Source organism: Candida pseudojiufengensis, assembly GCF_024610245.1.
Source record: "Candida pseudojiufengensis strain CBS 10847 chromosome Unknown scaffold1, whole genome shotgun sequence".
Lineage (NCBI taxonomy): Eukaryota > Fungi > Ascomycota > Pichiomycetes > Serinales > Debaryomycetaceae > Lodderomyces > Lodderomyces pseudojiufengensis.
In genome coordinates this window covers 288614-309881 of record NW_026261530.1, presented here as the reverse complement: position 1 = coordinate 309881, position 21268 = coordinate 288614, and the positions used below count along the sequence as shown (strand labels likewise).

Below are 21268 nucleotides of genomic sequence, written 5' to 3'. Positions count from 1 at the left end.
AAAAAGTCTTAGATATCAGTTATAGTTTTGTGAGTAAAATGAATTGAGGGTAGAATTATACTTACAGAAATCGATGTGGGGGACACTCTGATTTGTGGAGGAGACCAGTTCAAACTAAAATTTTAAATGACAACGTAGCAGTTCAATGATACATAACCAATTACTAAATGAAGTAGTTATTTGAATTTTTCGAATAAACTTTATAAATGTTAAAGCATGTTATAAACAATTCAAATGAAACGAAATAATTGGCTTATAAACTAGATGATGATCGATGCTAAAATTTTAATTAAATTTCTATTAAAAGTCGGAAATTAATTTGGGCCGATTTCGCAAAGTAAACTCGGATTATGCATTAATTTAATTTTCTTTGAATCAGCTTTTCATAATTACTACTTGAGACAACTCGCCGATCTGAACCATTCAATTCGAAAAGTTTAAGTTGGATGAGATTGTCTTTATATATACCAGGCTTTATTTAACGAAAATATTATTGCTGTTGTTTCATTTACATATACTGATTTTGTAAGACTACTTGAAAAATAAACCTGCATAGAAACCCCTCTTTTTGTATAGAAAAAGCGTGAGACAGATCCGATGAATAGCGAATAAAATTCATGATCTCAACAAAGTATCAATCGTTTAGTACAGTTCGAGCTGATTTAAGAGAGATATGAAGATCAATTGACTTTTGTAGGCTGATGTAGATATTTAATTCTCAATAGTTCAACATCATGCTTACCCTATTTCCACCTAACTTTAGGTCATTGCGTTAAATTGTAACAGTAGACTACTAACTCATAGAATAAAATAGCAAATCTATTTTGTTGAACAATTAAGTTCTAATTTTTTTACTAATAATTTATGTAAATTTTTGTACTTCATTTATTTTGAAATATATAATTTATTTAATTCCCTAATTTTTTTTCTTTCAAGATTGAATCATAATTTTTCAACCTTTGAATTAATCTTGTTAATCAATTGAATATATCTGAAAACTAATTTAATCAATTTAATAGAATGTCTGCTCCATCAGAACCAAAGTATGTAATTTAAAAGGAGTAAAAAGAAGTGATTAGTCAATTCATCATTTCCACAAGGAAAAAAAGATAGTCCGAAAATTCCCAAAAATGTTTAGAATCCAATTAGTCCTTCAATCAATTGGTATGATGAACCCAAAGCTATTAAGTGAATTAAGTAAGAATATCAATTCATGACCTTTTCAATCAATCAATCAATCAACACATGGGTTTATAATAAAAAAATCCCTAAAAAGCAAAATTAGTGAGGAAAAAAACTTCAATCGTTGACCCGAAAAAAAAAAAAAACTAAAAATTAAAGTTATACCGAATATAAAAAATGACAAAGAATTATAAATATCAATGAATTATTCTTATTTAGAATCGTCTCCACATTTCAAATAATTTTTTTTTTCATCAAAAGCACCATAATTAGTCAAATTTAAATTCTACAGTCCAATTCAGTTTCATATGACCTATTAACTTTAAAAAATACCACCTAATATATATATCATGTCATCTAATAGAGCTATTTCAAGACTATCTTCAATTTCTAATCATTTATTATCAAAAACCAATACTAACGGTACAATTCCTAGAGGTGATATCGGTTTAATCGGTTTAGCCGTTATGGGTCAAAATTTGATCTTAAATGCTGCTGATCATGGTTATACTGTAGTTGCTTATAATAGAACTACTTCAAAAGTTGATCATTTTTTAGCAAATGAAGCTAAAGGTAAATCAATTATTGGTGTTCATTCAGTTAAAGAATTAGTTGAAAATTTAAAAAGACCAAGAAGAATAATGTTATTAGTTAAAGCTGGTGATGCAGTTGATAATTTCATTGGTCAATTATTACCATATTTAGATAAAGGAGATATAATTATTGATGGTGGTAATTCACATTTCCCAGATTCAAATAGAAGATTTGAAGAATTAAAAGCAAAAGGAATATTATTTGTTGGTTCAGGTGTTTCAGGTGGTGAAGAAGGTGCTAGAACTGGTCCTTCATTAATGCCAGGTGGAAATGAAGAAGCTTGGCCACATATTAAAAATATTTTCCAAGATATTGCTGCTAAATCAGATGGTGAACCATGTTGTGATTGGGTTGGTGATGCAGGAGCTGGTCATTATGTTAAAATGGTTCATAATGGTATTGAATATGGTGATATGCAATTGATTTGTGAAGCTTATGATGTTTTAAAAAGAGTTGGTAAATTTACTGATAAAGAATGTGCTGATGTTTTCACTAAATGGAATACAGGTGTTTTAGATTCTTTCTTAATTGAAATTACAAGAGATATTTTAAAATTTGATGATCCAACTGATGGTCAACCAGTTGTTGAAAAAATTTTGGATACTGCTGGTCAAAAAGGTACAGGTAAATGGACTGCTGTTAACGCTTTAGATTTAGGTGTTCCAGTTACTTTAATTGGTGAAGCTGTTTTTGCAAGATGTCTTTCAGCATTAAAAGCTGAAAGAGTTAAAGCTTCAAAAATTTTAGATGGTCCAGAAGTTACTAAATCACCAATTGATGAAAAAGATAGACAAAAATTTGTTGATGATTTAGAACAAGCTTTATATGCTTCAAAAATTATTTCATATGCTCAAGGTTTCATGTTAATGAATCAAGCTGCTAAAGATTATAACTGGAAATTAAATAATGCTGGTATTGCTTTAATGTGGAGAGGTGGATGTATTATTAGATCAGTTTTCTTAAAAGAAATTACTGCTGCTTATAGAGAAAATCCAAACTTAGATAATTTATTATTCCATCCTTTCTTTAAAGATGCTATAACTAAAGCTCAAACTGGTTGGAGATCAGCTGTATCTCATGCTATTACTTGGGGTGTTCCAACACCAGCTTTTTCAACTGCTTTAGCATTTTATGATGGTTTAAGATCTGAAAAATTACCAGCTAATTTATTACAAGCTCAAAGAGATTATTTCGGTGCTCATACTTTCCAAGTTGCTCCAGGTAAAGAAACTAAATTCTTACCAGCTGGTCAATGGGTTCATGTTAATTGGACTGGTAAAGGTGGTAATGTTTCAGCTTCTACTTATGATGCTTAATTGTAACTAGATATAGTATTGTATAAAAATTTAAGAACAATTTTTAATAATTAAGTTCCGTTGTAACAATTTAGTTTATTCTTTGAGGACTCGTGTCTTTTCTGCTTCTTGTCTATGAATAGAAATAATAAAAGAAAGTTATACGAATAATTAGATTCTTCGTAATTACAACAAAATTGGGTAGAAGTATGAGTTCACAAAGATAACAAATTCACAAAGGCAACAAAAGAACACACAAGATTTGTTTTCTAGATCAAAGAGACAATACAAAATAAGATGCTAGTGGTGTGAATCAATTTAGAAAATGCATTTAATTAAAGGCAGTCAATTGTTTTTGAAAAAGAAAAAGAAAATAAGCGGCGCTTATTTCCGAATATGTATTTTCCGACTTATCTTATCAAACGAAAATCTGTCACAAAACGGAAAAATAGTAGAGAAAAAAATAATTGAAGTCATATAATCTTCACATTGATTAACGGAATTTTTTCAACAACTTAACATCTAGTTGTTTTAGATAAGCTCATGCACAGTTTCAAAAATGATAGAGAATAGACAAGGTGAAGTTTAACTTTGTATAAATATAACTGAATTTGAAATGATTTCAGTTTATGTTTTGGAGTGAGTTCCAATAGCGCAGGGCATAACTAGTATATTTATCATTCAAGTATAAGATATAAATAAACCAAGCACTTTGAATTATATCAAACACAGAATACAAACATGTCACAATCTACAGATGATACTAAATCTCAGAGCTCAATTTTAAGAAATGAAAAATTTGATGAAGTTCATATCATTACATCATCGATCAATAAGATAGATATAGATTCAGATAATCTTAAAGGATTTGAATTATATGAAAAAGGTCAAGATCTTTACAAAGGTGATGAATTCGATGAAGAAGAAAAGAAGTCATATTCAAAAGTTTTGAGGAAAGTAGATACTAGACTTCTTCCTTTATTATGTGTTACTTATACTTTACAATTTTTGGACAAATTATCATTAAATTATGCTGCCGCATACGGTTTAAAAGAGGATTTGAATCTAACAGGGAACAGATATTCTTGGTGTGCTGCAATATTTAATTTTGGATATTTATTTTGGGCAATACCTGGAAATTATTTAATTCAAAGATTTCCAGTTGGTAAATATACTGGGTTTATGTTATTTTCTTGGTCAATCATATTAATTGGACACGTTGGATTAAAGAATTATGGTGGTGCTTTAGTTATAAGATTTATTTTGGGAATGTTTGAAGCAAGTATATCTCCAAGTTGTATGGCCTTATGTGGGATGTTTTATACAACCAAACAGTCGCCTTTGCGACAAAATATCTTTTTAAGCTTCAATGGATGGGCTACAATCATAGGGGCGTTGCTTAGCTTCGGTTTAGGTCATGCTGAAAATTCTAGTTTACCTTCATGGAAATTAATTTTTTTGGTAATAGGTTTATTAAACTTTGTTTGGTCAATAATTTTCACTTGGCTTTGTCCGAATTCACCAGAAACTGCTAAATTTTTAACTGAGGAAGAGAAGATTGTATTAATTAAACACATAGCTAAAAACAATCAAGGTATGAAAGACCATAAATTCAAAATACATCAAGCTTTAGAAGCATTAAAAGACTTAAATGTGTTAATGCTTGCTGCGATTGGTTTAGCTAGTGGAGTTATTAATGGTGGATCATCTAACTTTGCTTCAACTTTAATAAAGGGATTTGGATTCAATGGTATAACTACTTCGGCATTACAATTGCCTTTGGGTGCAATAGAGGTAATTTTCGTTCTTGTTGCAGGTATAATTACTTTCACTATTAAAAACACGAGATTATATGTATTGTTTGGGTCTTGCATAGCTCCTTTAGGTGGATTAATTGGATTATATGTTATTCCATTAGAACATAAATGGAACTTAGTAGCCTGTGCATGGTTTATGTATATAATCGGCGTTGTAGTGGTCTCATGCTTCAATTTATTAACCAACAACGTGGCTGGGACGTCCAAAAAGACTGTATCAAACGGATTATTTTTTTTGTTTTATGCAACAGGGAATATCATTGGAGCTAACATATTCTATGCGCGTCAAGCACCAAGATATGAATCAGGTATTTTGGGTTTATTAATCTCATATGTTGGAATAATGGTCTTATCTATATTGATAAGGTTGTTATTAATGAAAAGAAATAATGATAGAAATAAATTGGCAGGACAACAAACTGAAGAACAAGCTCAACAAGCAATATTAAATGGGTTTAAAGGTATGACTGATTTTGAAAATAAAGGGTTTAGATATGCTTTGTAATGAATATAAATTATATCATATTAGTTTCTTAAGTTCACTATAAATTCGATTACATCTCGTCTATGCTAAAGTTTTGTACAAATTTTTGAGTGGACAGTTGGATAAGTGGATAATTATAAAATAAAAGAGCCCGGGGCTTTTCGTTGTTTAAAAATTCACTTCAATCTGGCTCAAGAGGTACAAACTGGTGATTGGGTTGACAAGTATGCTGTTTTCTAAAAAGTCAGTTTCTGTAGTTTTACTTATAGCTATTAATTAAGTTCATCCATTGAGGATCAGGAAATAATAGGCAATTGAATCCATGTTGGACCATCAATTGTTGGAACTAATGAATTGAGTGTTCCATATGACATTAACGAACTCGTTGAAAAGTCTGCGAATGAATAAGTACAACATACTTGATTTTAATAATGGTATTTATCAAAGCTTTGAAAGGTAACAAAGACTGCTGCTGAGAAAAATGAGTTTGGTGAAGTATTTAGTCTCCCTAGACTTTGAATATTTAGAATATAACATAGACCTTATAAATATAGAATTTAGATTTTGTGTAATATTTCATCAAACTCCAGAAATTTTTGATCTGTACCTTAATATTTATAGCAATTTAAAAATTAAGCTTCATTAATGGTTATAATAATTAAAAAATGACTTTTCTTGATCATTGTCATTGCCCCTTTGATTGGATATAAGAATTGAAAGAATTGATATATTTTAGAAAACACTTCCTCTTGAATCAATCAAATCAAATTCAAATTTCATCATGCAACAAGCATTTTCAAAATTAAAATTGAAAAGTAAAGGTAATGATGTACCTCAAGCAGATCCAGCCGTTACTGCCGGACAACCACCAAGTACAAAACAAATTTATCAATCAAGATTGAATTATGGAGTAAATTTTGGATCAAGTTTTGTTTTAGAAAAATGGATTTTTAGTGATTTATTTTCCGAAACTAAAGGTGATACAGAATTAGATGCAGTTTCATCCTTAGTTGATAAAAATGGAATTAATGATACTAAATCTAAATTTGAGAATCATTGGAATAATTATATTACTGATGATGATTGGAAATGGTTAGTTGATCATCAAGTTACTTCAATTAGATTACCAATTGGTTATTGGGATGTTGATGGAGGTAACTTTACTTCTGGTTTTAAGTTTGAAAAATATAAAGGGGTTTATGTAAATGCTTGGTCAATTATTAAAAAAAAATATATTGAACCTGCTTTAAAAAATCAAATATCAATTATAATTGATATTCATGGTTTACCAGGTGGTGCCAATAATTCTGGTCATTCAGGTGAATCAGGTTCAAAGGGAGATTTTTGGAGTGATAATAAAGCACAAGTAGCTATGGCTAAAATGCTGGCATGGATTGCAAATGATTTAAAAGGTTATGAAAATATAGCTGGAATTCAATTAGATAATGAAGCTGAATTTGCCGATCCTGCTAAAAAGCAGAGTACATATTATGCAGCAGCTGCAACAGAAATTAGAAAAAATGATAAATCTATTCCAATTGTTATTTCAGATGGTTGGTGGCCAGATCAATGGGTGAAATGGATTCAAGGAGAACAAGGTGATGATGGATATATTGGATTTGTTGTTGATGACCATGTGTACAGATGTTTTTCAGATTCAGATAAAAACAAATCAGCTGATCAAATTATAAATGATTTAAATGGTGATGTTTTAACTAATTTAACAGATAATGGTAAAGGAGTTGATTTCATAATTGGAGAATGGTCATGTGTATTGGATCAACAAACTTGGGATAAAACTAAAGGTAATAGAGATGAATTAGTTGTAAAATATGGTCAAACTGAATTAGATATTTTTGATAAACGTTCATCTGGATCATATTTTTGGACTTATAAATTTCAATCTGGAAATGGAGATGAATGGGATTTTAAAACTATGACTGATAAAGGAGCATTAAAACCACCTCAAAAACCTCAAAATCAACCATCAGATGATCAATTAAAACAATCTTTGGATAATGCTTATAATAATCATGTTAATTATTGGAATAAACAAGATCCAAATGGTAAATATCAACCAGAATTATTTAAAGATGGTTTTGATATAGCTTGGAAAGATGCTGATTCATTTGCTAAATTTAATGGATCAAGAATTGGTAGAAAAGAAGCTTTAAAAAGATCTAGATTATTAGAAACTATTAAATCTAAAGGTGCATCTAATTATCTTTGGGAATGGGAACAAGGGTATGATGAAGGTTTAAAAGAATTTTATAACACAACTTTATAATTTTGAATAATATATTGAATTAGAAAAAATGTCATTTTGAAAATTACCCCAGACTTTTAGTTCAAACATTCTTTTAAATCGTGCTATAAAGACAAACATTGTATTATATGTTGTTTTATATTCAAATTACCCCAGAATTATGGTTTGAAAAACTCTTTTAAACTAAGCTATAATTACAATATTTGACAAATGCCGTTCGTATGTTGTTTAAAGCAAATATACACAAAACGTTTTAAGCCAAAGATGGGGTTACACTTCTAAGAATTTCGGACTTTCATTTCTATTCCTTTTAATTATTTCTTGTTTACGTGAGTCGTGAATTCAAGATCAAACGTTTTTCACATTTATTTGTACGTTTGATTTATCGTGTTGTTAGAACGTCTATTCCGCCAGTAGTTTTTGGATAACATGTTAAATTAGTGAGCTCGCTATGATTTTCCCAATTAATTTTACTGAGGGAACGGATTAATTAAATTTTTTAAACTTTTTCGGGAAAACCTGAGAATTATTTTAATTTTTAATTTTTTCTTTCAAATGCCTAATTGAAAATTTTCTAATGATAAGTACATTACTTTAAGAATTACCCACTCTATGCTTTAAAGATTACATTTATTTTTGTTGAATTTTGTAATCGAATATAAGATAATCGCTAAAAAGACCCTCTCATACAGATTTAATTTTTTTCATTTCCATTTTCATTTTACACTGACTGATCGCACCGCCTAAGAGTTATCGAATTTAAGAGACATATGAGTAATCTTTTTAATCTCAAATTAGATATAAATTTAGTCTCAAGTCTAATCAAAAGTCACGTTTCAACGAGTGTTGAACAGTACAGATTGTGGTGTAAATTACGAATTACAAATTATCGTAACCTAAATCTTGAACTAACAACTATTGAGATATGTGAACCTGATTGAAGATGAGGAGATGAACAGATATGTTTCGTGATACATTCCATTAAGGCAAACACAATCTGAAAATAGTAATATTAACAGAAGATGAAAAATTGCTGCATAAAATGTTAAATATTGCTAGATTGTTAATTCTTCAATAAAGATTATACCGTTTCTTTTGTTATAATAGGTGAAAAATTAATTAAATTTGAGATAAGAGATTATGCAGTACTTAATTTAAGATCAAGGCTAAAAAAATTAATGGGAACCGCATTATCACTGATTCTGAATTATGCAATATATATATTTAAATATCTTCAATAATCATCATGTTTAGTATAATTTTGAATAAATTGAATTCATTAACCATCATTCAAATCAACGATGGGTATAAAAGATAATTTAGCCAAAATTGGTGTAACTAAGAAAGAAATTTATCGTGGTTCATCTGCAAATTTAAGTTTGGCAATTTCAAATTCAAAAATAGTTGAAGTTAATGAAAAAAATGGAAAAATTTTATCAAGAGAAAATTCAAGAGATACTGCTGAAACATTTAAACCTGAGACTTTGGAAAGAGGATTAAAATCAAGACATGCTCAATTAATTGCAATTGGAGGTGCTATTGGTACTGGTCTTTTTGTTGGTTCAAGTATCACTTTAACTACTTGTGGTCCTGCTAGTTTATTTTTATCTTTTATTTTACTTGGATCAGTTGTTTATTTTGTCACTACACAGCTTCTTGCAATGACTGTTTTTTTACCTTTACCAGGTAATGGACCTTTGGCTTTTATTAATGATTTTTTATCACCAAGTTTCGGATTTTGTCTTGGATTCAATTATTTTTATGCATTTGCAATACTAGTTGCTGCAGAAGTAAGTGTTTGTTCGTTGATTGTTGGTTATTGGAATGACAAGATTTCTCCTGCCGTCTGGATCACTATCTTCCTTGCTGTAATTATTTTTTCGAATTTTTCACCAGTTCATTATTTTGGTGAAATGGAATTTGTGGCTGCTTCAATTAAATTGATAGCATTAACAGGATTAATAATTTTGAGTATAGTTCTATTCTTTGGCGGGGGTCCAAATCAGCATGGAGTATTGGGTTTTAGATATTGGAAACATTCTCCATTTAAAGAACATTTAACTAAAGGTTCAACAGGAAGGTTTTTAGGTTTATGGACCGCTATTATTAAATCAGGGTTTGCTTATATTACTAGTCCCGAATTACTTTCAACTACTGCTGGAGAAACTGTTGATCCAAGAAGAAATGGTATAAAAGCTGCTCGTCGTTTCATTTTTAGATTAGTGTTTTTCTATGGAGCTGGATCATTAGCTATTGGATGCATAGTTAGTTCAACAGATAAACATTTATTTGGTGGTGCATCAGATGCAAGTGGTTCACCATTTGTCGTTGCAATTAAAAATGCAGGTATTCCCGTGCTTGATCACATTATAAATGCTGTTATTTTAACTTCAGCTTTATCTGCAGGTAATTCATTCCTTTATTCAGCATCAAGAACATTGTTTTCAATGGCACAACGTGGTAAAGCACCTAGATTTTTCAGTAATGTCAATAGATTTGGTGTTCCATATTATTCAGTTGGTGCAGCATCACTTTTTGGATTTTTAGCCTATTTAAATGTATCATCTACATCTGCTAATGTATTTAATTGGTTATCAAATATATCAACCATATCAGGATTTATTGGATGGATTGCTATTTCTTTTGCTTTCCTTAGATGGAGAAAAGCTATTGCGTTCCATGGTCTCACTGATAGAATTCCATATAAACCATTTGGTCAACCTTTTGGTGCTTGGTATGTTATAGTCTTCATGTCATTAATAACAATTACAAATGGTTATGCTGTCTTCTTTGATTTTAACGGAGCTGATTTTGTTGCTGCTTATATCACTTTACCAATTCTTGTTGTTTTATATTGTGGACATCTTATTTACTCAAAATTAAAAAATCATAGTATAGCCTTTTTAACACCAATAGAGGATATTGATTTGGTAACTAATCTAGATTTGATCGAAGAGGAAGAACAAAATTACGAAGTTCGTGAGCCTAAAAACTTTTTACAAAAACTTTGGTACTGGATAGCTTAGAATTGATAAAGTTTGTCGCGTGTTTGATGTATAAATATAATATTTTGTTTCATCTTTAGTTCTTTTTTCTCTATTTAAACCTAGCGTTTCATGATTAATTTTGTGTCAATTTTAGTTTGAAGTATGTGGATCATCAAATGAAGCTATCATTGCACACATTTTCTGATTGATTCATGCCTGTCTTTTTACTAATCAGAACTTATTCACAGAAGCAAAATGGAGCGGAATTCTTTGAGGCTTTTATTCGAATTGAATTACGATTTTTTAAACAAACAGAGTAAAGTTCGAAACTTATGGCCCCTCTGCATGACTGAGCTTAATCAGAAAGAGTAGCACTTCCAACAACGCAATCCTCGACGGAATGCATAAGCTGAATGTTGAACCAATTCCATGATCTGTTTAGCTTCATTTTTTGTTTGTCTACAATATGAAGATTATGAAATCACAAAATTTACACAAAACCTGGCGACATCTCATTTAAAGAATTGAAAAAAAATCCATCATCATTACATCAAATACTATCAGTAAACCAACTAAGACTACCACATCATGTCCAGCTTAGCTTCTCAGCTTAAACAAATCAATGAGAAGACTTCTTCTATAGCCTTAAATAGGCAACAGAGGTCAAAAATCCATTCACGTTCTTTGATATTTGACCCCAAAACTGCATCAACTCAGGATTATGATTATATTTATGAAATAGCTCTTGAAGGGTTGGATGAATTGTCTTCGTTAGATTCAAGGTTCAACAAATTTAAATTATCATTATTCAATCCAGACTCAATAAATTTGGACCGAAACGTACAAACTGAAGATACAATCAAGCAATTAAATTTAAATATAAATGCATTTTTCACATTACTCGGACCATACTATTCCTTCAATTGTGCATTAACAGCAAGTGAATGGTTGATTAGAAGATTTCAAGCAAACATTCACAACGCTGAATACCTAATTTTAAGTTCATTACCATATTATCATGATGCCGTGTTGGTAAAAATTTTGAATGTTATTCCCAAACAAAATATACCTCCCATTTTTCAATGGTTGTCAAATTTCAAAGATCAGTTAAAAAATCCAACATCGCAATCAATATTTAAAGTTTTCTTTGGTGACGAAGCATTATTCAAATTTTATTCATCATTTTTCAATGATCAAATTGAAAATCATACCATTTATAAAGAGCAGTTGGTATTTTATTTATCTATTACTATACAAATCATGGCAGCACTGAAAAGAATTAATGATTTGATACCCGAAATTTTGAAAACTGTGCAGCTACTTTTATCCCAAACAGAGGGTGTTTACTATTCCATTACAGAGTTGAAATTAACAGCATTTTCGATTCTTTCAGTTCTTTCGTCGGTTGCACCTTTAAAAGCTGACATTATAGACTCATTAATTCAATTAGTTATGCAAGACTTAACATTGTTGAAACCTACAATCACATTACTTGTTCAATTATACAACAACGACGATGCTGATTCACAGTTTTTAAAGAATTTAAAAATAACTCCAGAATTGATTAATGTTTTAAAAGAACTTCAAAATTCAAATTTCCAATTGAATAATTTCGTTTGTAAGTTGTACAAAGAAAATTCCAATCCTGAGTTGATACAATTCGTGGATTTGAACAACGAGTCAACATACAAAAGCATAGCTGATTCTACGATACAACACATTATTAGCACAGCAGATGATTCTTTTGCAGACGTAGTGAAGAATTTATCAAAAAACAATTTATTTCCTGACATCTTGAAAAAACACAGTTTGAGTATAAATGAATTGGAATTAAAAGTTCAAACTACATTGACGAACATAGACCAACAAGCGGATGAATTGCTAGAACCAGAGGAAGAAACTGAAAATAAAGAGATTGGCTCATTTGATTTTCCACAAACCACAACTTCAAACTATTTATCAAACGAAAGCGATTTTAATGATATATCAACACTATTGGTGAAATTTTCCAATTTGTCCAAAGGAACTGTTTCTTCTTTGTCATTTTTTTCGCACAAAGTATTCGGGCTGTTAGAAACGGCCACGTCATTTTTTCTACGTGTTGCATACACTCCTTCCATACCACTCATTGTTAGAATAAACTCAATCAAGCTTATAAATTCAAAAATTAAAGAAAGTTCTGATGGAAAGACGGATTACTATCTATTACTCCCTTTGTTATTATTAGGATTGAATGAAAAACAAAAAAGTTTACGTCAAGCAACATCACAATTAATAAAAACTATTGAGAATATTACCATATCAAATCATACGGATAAAAAGAAAAAAACCGAATTTTTCATGGAAAATGAAATTTATGGATCAGGAGAAAAAAAATTGATTTCTCCGCAAGATGCAAAAACTTTATTGGAAACGATCAAATTAGATGATGTTATTTTTGATCATAATCAATTCAAGAATTTATTAACAAACATTTTTCAAATCAAAATTGGTAGAAAAAATTTGGGATCGGTGTACAAAACCTTTATTCTTTCACAATTGACACTTCCTTTACCATTAGTTTTCAAAATTCATGCATGGTCTTTAACAGAAGAAAGAACTAGTTTTTGGAATGATGTAAATGCATATTTTACTACGAGACCAAATTGGGAAGCACAAGCTATAGCTGCAGGTATTTTAATTTCTTCCGTCGATAACGCCATAATTAATCTAGTTGGTGGTGAGACCAATACTGAGCAAGCCGACAAAGATGCCGAATGGATTGCTAAAGGATTAGAATCTCAAATTGCTGCTAAAGTCGATCAAAGAATTTTAGAAATTTTTCATTATTTTAAAACTTTGGAAACACAACTATTAATAGTCAACAAGCTTATTGAACTTTTGATAAATGATGAATATGTAAGTTTCGATCCAATGGCCACTTTGCAACTGTTACCACTAAGTTTTGATTTATTTTTACAAGCTTTAAATAATGTTCAAATTGGAGATATGCCAGAGCAAGGATTAGTTAAAAGAAGGAGAAGATCTTCGAATTCAACAAGACAAGCTATGGCGAAAGAGGATATGAATTCTCTTGCATCATCACATATTAGAAAATTAGCTATATTACTAGAGATTTTAGAAAAGAATTTGAGATCCAATCCAGAACTTGCTCAACCTAAATTACTTAAAGTATTGTTCAAAATATTGACAGATTTGTACTATTTAGGCAATGACGGAAATTTACCTATTCTATATAATCAAGAACTTCTAGCTACTTGTATGTTATTAACCATTGGACAATTGAAAAACAATCATCATAAATTTGATTCAAACTCAATTAGGGCAGATTTGATAGTAAATTCTATAAGAAATAGTTCATCACCACAAATTCAAAACAAGCTTTTATTGGTTGTATCTGAATTAGCTGCATTATCCCCAGAAATTATATTACATTCAGTGATGCCGATTTTCACTTTCATGGGTGCTCATACTATCAGACAAGATGATGAGTTTTCAAATAAAGCATTACAACAAACTATTGCTAAAGTTATTCCAGCTTTGGCTAAAAACTCCGAATCAATTACAACAGAAGTTGAATTTTTATTAGCAAGTTTTACTGCAGCTTTTCAACATATTCCAAAACACCGTAGAGTTAAAATTTTTGTTGCTTTAACTGAAACATTGGGTCCTGCAAATTCTATGCACATTATTTTGTTTTTATTAGCATTAAAGAAATCAGAAGCTGTGTTAGATTTTGTTGAACTTTATTTGAGGTCATTTTCTGCCGAGGATCAATTGATTGGAATTGCAAATTTTACTAAATTGATTAAGGAATTACCAACTCAATTAGAATTGAACTCAGCTGAGTATGAAACATTAAAAGCTAGACCAGTCTTTGGAAATTCAATTGTTACACTTACCAATGAGCAACTTTTAGATTCAAGGTTTTCAATTTTAGAATTTTTAAATACGACTTTACGTTTGGATTCAACAATGGATGCCTCATCATTAAAAAGTAAGGTTGCTATTGCATTAGAAGAAAAGAAACCAATTATGGGAGAATTAAGAGAATTGACTACTTTTGCATTGAGTGAACTTGAAGTATTTGCAGCTAATCTTAAAATTTCAAACGAATTGTATAAATTATTAAGTAATTTGCTTGATTTGTTGCCATTACCAGATTTTGTTGATTCGGTCATTGAATTTTTAGATGTTGATATATTAAGTGATAATACTTCGATTAATGTTGCTAAGAATTATGCTATACTAGCTGCTAGAAAGTTTGAAACCTTATCGAAAAGTTTGATCCTGAAGGAGACAGTGAACAAATTATTAGATGTCTTATTAAAAGGTATCAAAAAGAATCTAGATCCTGAATTACAACAATCATATTTAGATACATTTGCAATAGTGGCACATAAATTCGGAGAAGTGGACATGAGTTCATTGAACATTTTAACCACAGATTGTGGTTTGTTAAATGATAAAGAAGAGGTTGTTATTTCTGCTATTAGTGCAATTATTAGTATTGTTAACATATATGGAGTTAAAACTCTTGGGTTGTTTCCCAAAATTATTCCACCAGCATTGAAAATTTGGGAAAAGTCTGACAGTTTAACACAAGAATCAATTCTACTTTTATTGTCATGTTACATAAAGAAAATACCCGCTTTTATGGTTACTACATTAGACTCCATTTTGGTTACTATTTTAAATAGTGAAACCGATATGAAAGCACCTGTGTTACAATTAATCATTGATCATATGGATACAGGAATGGTTTTGAAATCACTTTGTAACGTCTGGACAAAAATATATACTAATGCTGCAAATATTGGACATTATTTGAACACAATGCAAAAGGCTATAGATAAATTAGATAAAAAAACTGCTACTCAACAAGGCTCTATGTTTATGAAATGGTTAATTAATGCTTTTGAATTTAGACAAATATCTGAATTTGATCAAAATGCAATTGGTAGGATTGAAAGTTCAGTTCATTCATGTGCTATATCATACGTTATGAAATTGAATGATAAAAGTTTCCGTCCTTTGTTTGCTAACTTGGTTCGTTGGGCAACAGATGGGGAAGGAAGTTCAGTGAAAATTGATTTAACATCTAGATTATTATCTTTTTACAAGTTTTTCAACAAATTACAAGAACAATTAAAAAGTATTGTTACATCTTATTATTCTTATGTAATGGATGCTACTACTACTTCACTTAAAGAAAATGCATATGGAGATGTTAGTCTTCGAAGATTAATTTTAATTTCACTTTCATCTTCATTTAATTATGATCAAGACGAATATTGGTCTCAACAAGGTAGATTCGATAGTATTTGTCAACCATTAATATCACAATTAAAAACCATTGAAGATTCAATTGGTAAATATTTAGTTAAAGCAATTGCAGCGTTGGTGTCAGACGTTACATCAAATGAATACAACGAAATAGTATTAAAAGAATTACTTCAATATGTTTCGTATGACAATGAGAATTCATCAAAAACTAAAATTTGGACTATAAAATCATTAAAATTAATTTTTCAAAAAATGGGAGAACAATGGTTACCATATTTGCCAACACTAGTACCACATATTGCTGAATTATTAGAAGACGATGATGAAGCTGTTGAATTAGAAGTCAGAGAAGGTTTAGTTCGTGGTATCGAAAAAGTTTTAGGAGAACCTTTAGATAGGTACTTAAATTAGTTAGTCTCTGTATAGGTTAGATTAAAAAATATGAAAAATATATTGGTAATTACACTACCAAGTGTTTTATTTGATTTTCCATTTACTTCTTGGAAAAAAAAATTAGGACCATAGGTTCCACACAAATCATTAATCCAATTCAACAAAACAACAAGAAATGGTATGTGCAATTTTCTCTGTCAGATCATGAAACTCTACTTACTAACTTTTTAATCTTTAGTCATCATTATTAAAATCAGCTCAAGCTTTAAAACCATTGTTTGACAGAGTTTTAGTTCAAAGATTAAAACCAGCTACTAAAACTGCAAGTGGTCTTTACATCCCAGAGAAAAATCAAGAAAAACTCAATCAAGCTACAGTAATATCAGTTGGTCCTGGAATGACCAATACAACTACAGGAGAAGTCATTCCTGTGTCAGTTCAAACAGGAGATAAAGTACTTTTACCAGCATATGGAGGAAACCCAATAAAAGTTGGAGAAGAAGAATATTTGTTGTTCACTGATAAGGAAATATTAGCCAAAATTGAAGAATAAACGATCTGATAGAATAAATTAATGGTAAATAGGTTAATAATTTGATAGTTCTTGTAAATATTTAAAATCAATACATGTAAAATTTGAATTTATGAAAGTCAAGCATAAAGTCAAACAAAATAAGATACTGAATTAATGAGCAAAATCGATTTGTAAAGAGAAGATTTCATAAGAGAAGATCCGTTGCTGAAAGTTTTATACCTATTTGTTAAATTCATGATGTGCTAATCATTTATCGTAAGCTACCACATCTCCGAGAAAATCTATTATTTTTATACAATAATTTTTCACCTAAAACTTAATTTTTTTTTAGATTTCTTCTTCTTTTTCTTCTTTAACGCAAAATTCACGGCCATTCACAACTTCAAAGCATTCTTTAGAGGTTGAATCCATTTTGGCATTCTTGACCCATGACCAATATGAATATTGTTGTAAAAGTTGACTTCTTTGGAAGTTTTTTTTTTCGTGATGGACCGGAGAATAATTTTATCATTGATCTTGGGTGCAGCATCTCATGAGTTAAGTGAACTTATACTTCATTTCTAAGGATTTTGCCTTCGTGCGTCCGTATGGGAGATGGTGCAAGGATCAGTGATACATTTTTCTTGTAAATGAAAATCACTCTTTATTTTGTAGCTGGTTGTTCAAAATGATAGACCTAAGAAAAAAAAATGGATGCACCGTATTGCATCAATTGAAAAATAAAATTTACGTTTCTTCTAAATTGTCACGAGCTTGAAAATCATCAATGATATAGATGTCAACATTTAATGCAGTGTCTAATTGCTATTTATTTCCTTATTAGCTTGACATTAGCTTCCTCCAATTGTTCCCATATTAGTGACCAAGCTTTTCCATGTGAGTTTATCAAAGAGAATTGTCAAAGTGATGGTTTTATCAACTATTATAAGTTATATTATTGTAACAATTCAACCATATTTCCCTTGATAATATGTTTACTTATATCATTCATTGCACTTGGAATGACGGCACTGGAGTATTTGTGTCCCAATCTTCATACAATTTCAAAGTCATTTTTGAAAATACCTGATAATTTAGCTGGATTGACGATTTTAGCATTTGGAAACAGTGCCCCAGATATATTTAGTACTTATGAAGCAATGAAGATGAAAGAAACAAATTTAGCATTAGCGGAATTGATTGGAGCTTCCTTTTTTGTATCCACATGTGTAATTGGATGCATAGGAGTTGTTAAACCTTTCGAAGTGCCACAATATTTATTTGGTAAAGACGTGGTTATGTACATTTTAGTGTATTTAGTGATCACATTTAATTTGATAACCAAAAGTTTGAATTGGAAGTCTTGTTTGGTTTTAATTTTATTGTATTTAACGTACGTTTCAATTGCAATTATAGCTCATCAAAGAAAGAAATCAAGAATGGCAGCTATTTTGAGGGACCATAGATCTAGGGGGATTTTTGAAGATTTAGATGATGAAATTTACGGAGATGAAACTTCTAGATTACCAACCATTGAAGATATTGAGTTACATCATGATTATGAAATTGATAGTGGAGTATATGGAATAAGCAAATTGATAAAAGACTTGTCTAATCATTCAAATTTAGTTGGTACAGTTCAGCTTGAGACGGATGAAGTTGAAATTAAAGAGGTTAGTTCAGAAAGTTTTTACAAGATTTTTTGTCCACAATTACTTGAAGACATTCCTTTACCACGAAAAGTTGTGCTTAGTTTACTTCTTCCAATTACAATAGTACTCAAACTAACGATACCTGTTTCCGGAGAACTTGATAAATTATTGGTAATTCAGACATTCTTGGGAACAAATTTTTTCATTTGCAATCTAAATATATCATTGAAGATAAAATTGATACTTTGGGCTTTGAGTATCCCTTTCACATTCTTGATACATAAGATAGACAAGTTGAAACCTGAAGTGATGGAATATTTTAAGACAATATTTGGAACCATAATTTCAATTACATATATATCATTTATCGCTACAGAAATTATCAGCATTCTACGTGTTATTTCAACTGTTTGCAATTTGAGTGATGATTTGTTGGGAATAACTTTATTTGCGTTAGGAAATTCAATTGGTGATTTTATAACAAATTATACTATGGCTCAATTGGGATTTCCTATAATGGCATTCGCGGCATGTTTTGGTGGACCTTTATTAGCACTATGTTCATTTGGATTTAGTGGTCTTATTGTTGGAGGAACTCATGAATTAGAGTTCACAGAAATTTTGATAGTAGGAATAACAGCCATTTTTCTCAATATGATTGCCTTATGTGTCATGATCCCCAAGAATAATTGGCAGTTGGATGAGAGAATCGGTAAGATTTTAGTATTAAATTGGGTTGTAACATGTATGTTTTGTATACTTATTGAATTTCTATAGACTTTGAATACCTTAGATTTGCGATAAAATAAATTCTTTTTTGTTCTTTTTACTGTTTTCTTATCTGATTGTAAATTGAGTTTGCAACTCGTATATGAACACGTTGAAAAGATTAGACGATGAGACAATTAATCAGCTAAAATATCATTTAAATTACAATTCAATAGGTGCTATATTAGAGGATTTGATCAAATTGAGTATTAAATCAAATTCTCGTAAAATTAATATCAAGTTAGATTTATCGTCTTTATCAACATTCCTACAAAATGATGGAAATGGTTTCACACCAGAGCAGTTAGAAAGGCAAAATCATTTGTTTGGAGCCATATCCAATGTGTCAATCATATCGAAATGTTCTGATTATAAATGTCCATACATGGTTAATGGATCGAGTGCACAATTATTTGATGTAAAGACATTGGAAAGAAGTTATTTCAAACCAACTACATTGGAAAAGCATGGTACGATCTATATTATTAATAACATTTTCAATACGTTACCTGTAAGAAAGGAGCAAATGAAAACAACATCCACTTTCAAAATATTAAATAACATTAAATTATCATTCTTGAAATCATTGATTGAAACCGAAAACGTTACTGTGTCGTTCCTGTTATACAATCCACAGCGTCTCAAATTTGAAGAGCAAGTTGTGGTCAATTTAAAGGAACGAAGTTTAAGACAATTAATGAAGAGTTTGTTTGAATTAGAAGGTTTTAAAAGCATTAGAGCGGAGTTCAAAAATCATAGATTTGAAGGAATAATTGGATTGAACCCCATAAATTCTAAAAGTCACCAATATATATTCATCAACGGGGTATTGGCATCAATGGAAAAAGATATATCAAACAAGTTGAATGAAATATTTAATGATTTCACAGAAGTCGTTACCCCGACTAAAACAACAGGAAGACCTTTTCATAAATTTCCAGTCTTTCTTATATACATCTCAAGTGACAAAAAGGAAATTCCAAATGATTCTTATACATGGGAAGTTATTGTACATATTTTGACCAAAATTTTTCAAAAATTTGTAAGCATTGGTGAAAAGAGGAAACTTGATGAAGAATTGGTATTACTGCCAATAAAAAAATCCAAAACGGACAAGTTCTTACTATCAACTAATGCAAGGTTAGGAGATTCGAAACCAGAGGAAGTTGAAGGTTTGTTAAGTATTCATAAATCCGATGTCAAAGTTCCAAATTTGAACTTAAAAAAGCCACCTCCAATTCACATTTGCCATTGTCACGATCATTCTGAACCACAACAAACGAAGCAGGTAGATTTAACCTTTGGCAACTATAGGATTATCAGACAAATTGATAAAAAATTTATATTATTACTTTTGGATAGTAAGTTGGTAATTTTAGATCAACATGCAAGCGATGAGAGAGTGAAAGTGGAAGAGCTTATGAAAGAGTACATATCGACTTTGAATAGACCTAGTTTGAGATTAGCTACACCAATCCCTATTTTAATAAGTAAAGATGAAAAAGTTTTGCTTAATCAATATAAAGAAAATTTTGAATTATTTGGTATCATATATCATCTTGATGAGGATTTAAAAGTTTATGTTACTTATTTGCCAGAGATTTTGATAACGAAGTGCACTGAAGATTGGGAATTTTTGAAAAATGTTATACTACAACATGGGTACGATTTACAAAATAATTCAAAATTAGTCAAGTTCGATATGACAAATTGGTTCCAGTCATTTCATAATGTACCTAGAATAATTACAGAGATCATAAATTCAAAAGCTTGTCGTTCTGCTATCATGTTTGGGGATGAATTAGACCAAGAAGAAATCACCACATTGATTGAGAGATTGAGTAAATGTAAATTACCATTTCAATGTGCTCATGGAAGACCATCCATAATCCCATTAGCTAGTATAAAATGAATAAAAAATGTTTCGAAAACTTTTTTGAACCTTATTATTAATTATCTATTATACATATCGTCAATACAATCTTATTATCTAATGTACAAGTCGTAAATATCATCCTATTGGCAAAGCC

General features: G+C 30.1%; 7 protein-coding genes across 7 annotated transcripts; all 7 read left to right on the top strand. All coding sequences in view use genetic code 12, as the record gives it.

Moving 5' to 3' along the window:
- Positions 1 to 1020: 1020 nt before the first annotated feature.
- On the top strand, positions 1021 to 3092 carry GND1 (phosphogluconate dehydrogenase (decarboxylating); the record flags this gene model as incomplete). Its single annotated transcript, XM_051758031.1, has 2 exons — positions 1021 to 1043; positions 1619 to 3092. 2 exons carry the CDS (start codon positions 1021 to 1023, stop codon positions 3090 to 3092), a joined length of 1497 nt encoding a protein of 498 aa, XP_051613629.1.
- A 720-nt stretch (positions 3093 to 3812) lies between these two features.
- DAL7 (Dal7p) lies at positions 3813 to 5393 on the top strand (the record flags this gene model as incomplete). The annotated part of the gene is made up of 1 exon (XM_051758029.1): positions 3813 to 5393. The coding sequence occupies one exon, from the start codon at positions 3813 to 3815 to the stop codon at positions 5391 to 5393; it is 1581 nt and encodes a 526-aa protein (XP_051613628.1).
- Positions 5394 to 6153: 760 nt separating this feature from the next.
- Positions 6154 to 7659, top strand: KGF55_003255 (17-beta-hydroxysteroid dehydrogenase-like protein; the record flags this gene model as incomplete). Its single annotated transcript, XM_051758028.1, has 1 exon — positions 6154 to 7659. The coding sequence occupies one exon, from the start codon at positions 6154 to 6156 to the stop codon at positions 7657 to 7659; it is 1506 nt and encodes a 501-aa protein (XP_051613627.1).
- Positions 7660 to 8939: 1280 nt separating this feature from the next.
- KGF55_003254 (uncharacterized protein) lies at positions 8940 to 10664 on the top strand (the record flags this gene model as incomplete). Its single annotated transcript, XM_051758027.1, has 1 exon — positions 8940 to 10664. One exon carries the CDS (start codon positions 8940 to 8942, stop codon positions 10662 to 10664), a length of 1725 nt encoding a protein of 574 aa, XP_051613626.1.
- A 549-nt stretch (positions 10665 to 11213) lies between these two features.
- Positions 11214 to 16322, top strand: KGF55_003253 (snoRNA-binding rRNA-processing protein; the record flags this gene model as incomplete). Its single annotated transcript, XM_051758026.1, has 1 exon — positions 11214 to 16322. The coding sequence occupies one exon, from the start codon at positions 11214 to 11216 to the stop codon at positions 16320 to 16322; it is 5109 nt and encodes a 1702-aa protein (XP_051613625.1).
- Positions 16323 to 16479: 157 nt separating this feature from the next.
- Positions 16480 to 16857, top strand: KGF55_003252 (uncharacterized protein; the record flags this gene model as incomplete). The annotated part of the gene is made up of 2 exons (XM_051758025.1): positions 16480 to 16482; positions 16543 to 16857. The coding sequence occupies 2 exons, from the start codon at positions 16480 to 16482 to the stop codon at positions 16855 to 16857; spliced, it is 318 nt and encodes a 105-aa protein (XP_051613624.1).
- Positions 16858 to 17840: 983 nt separating this feature from the next.
- Positions 17841 to 21150, top strand: MLH3 (mismatch repair protein; the record flags this gene model as incomplete). Its single annotated transcript, XM_051758024.1, has 2 exons — positions 17841 to 19215; positions 19364 to 21150. The coding sequence occupies 2 exons, from the start codon at positions 17841 to 17843 to the stop codon at positions 21148 to 21150; spliced, it is 3162 nt and encodes a 1053-aa protein (XP_051613623.1).
- Between the last annotated feature and the right edge of the window lie 118 nt (positions 21151 to 21268).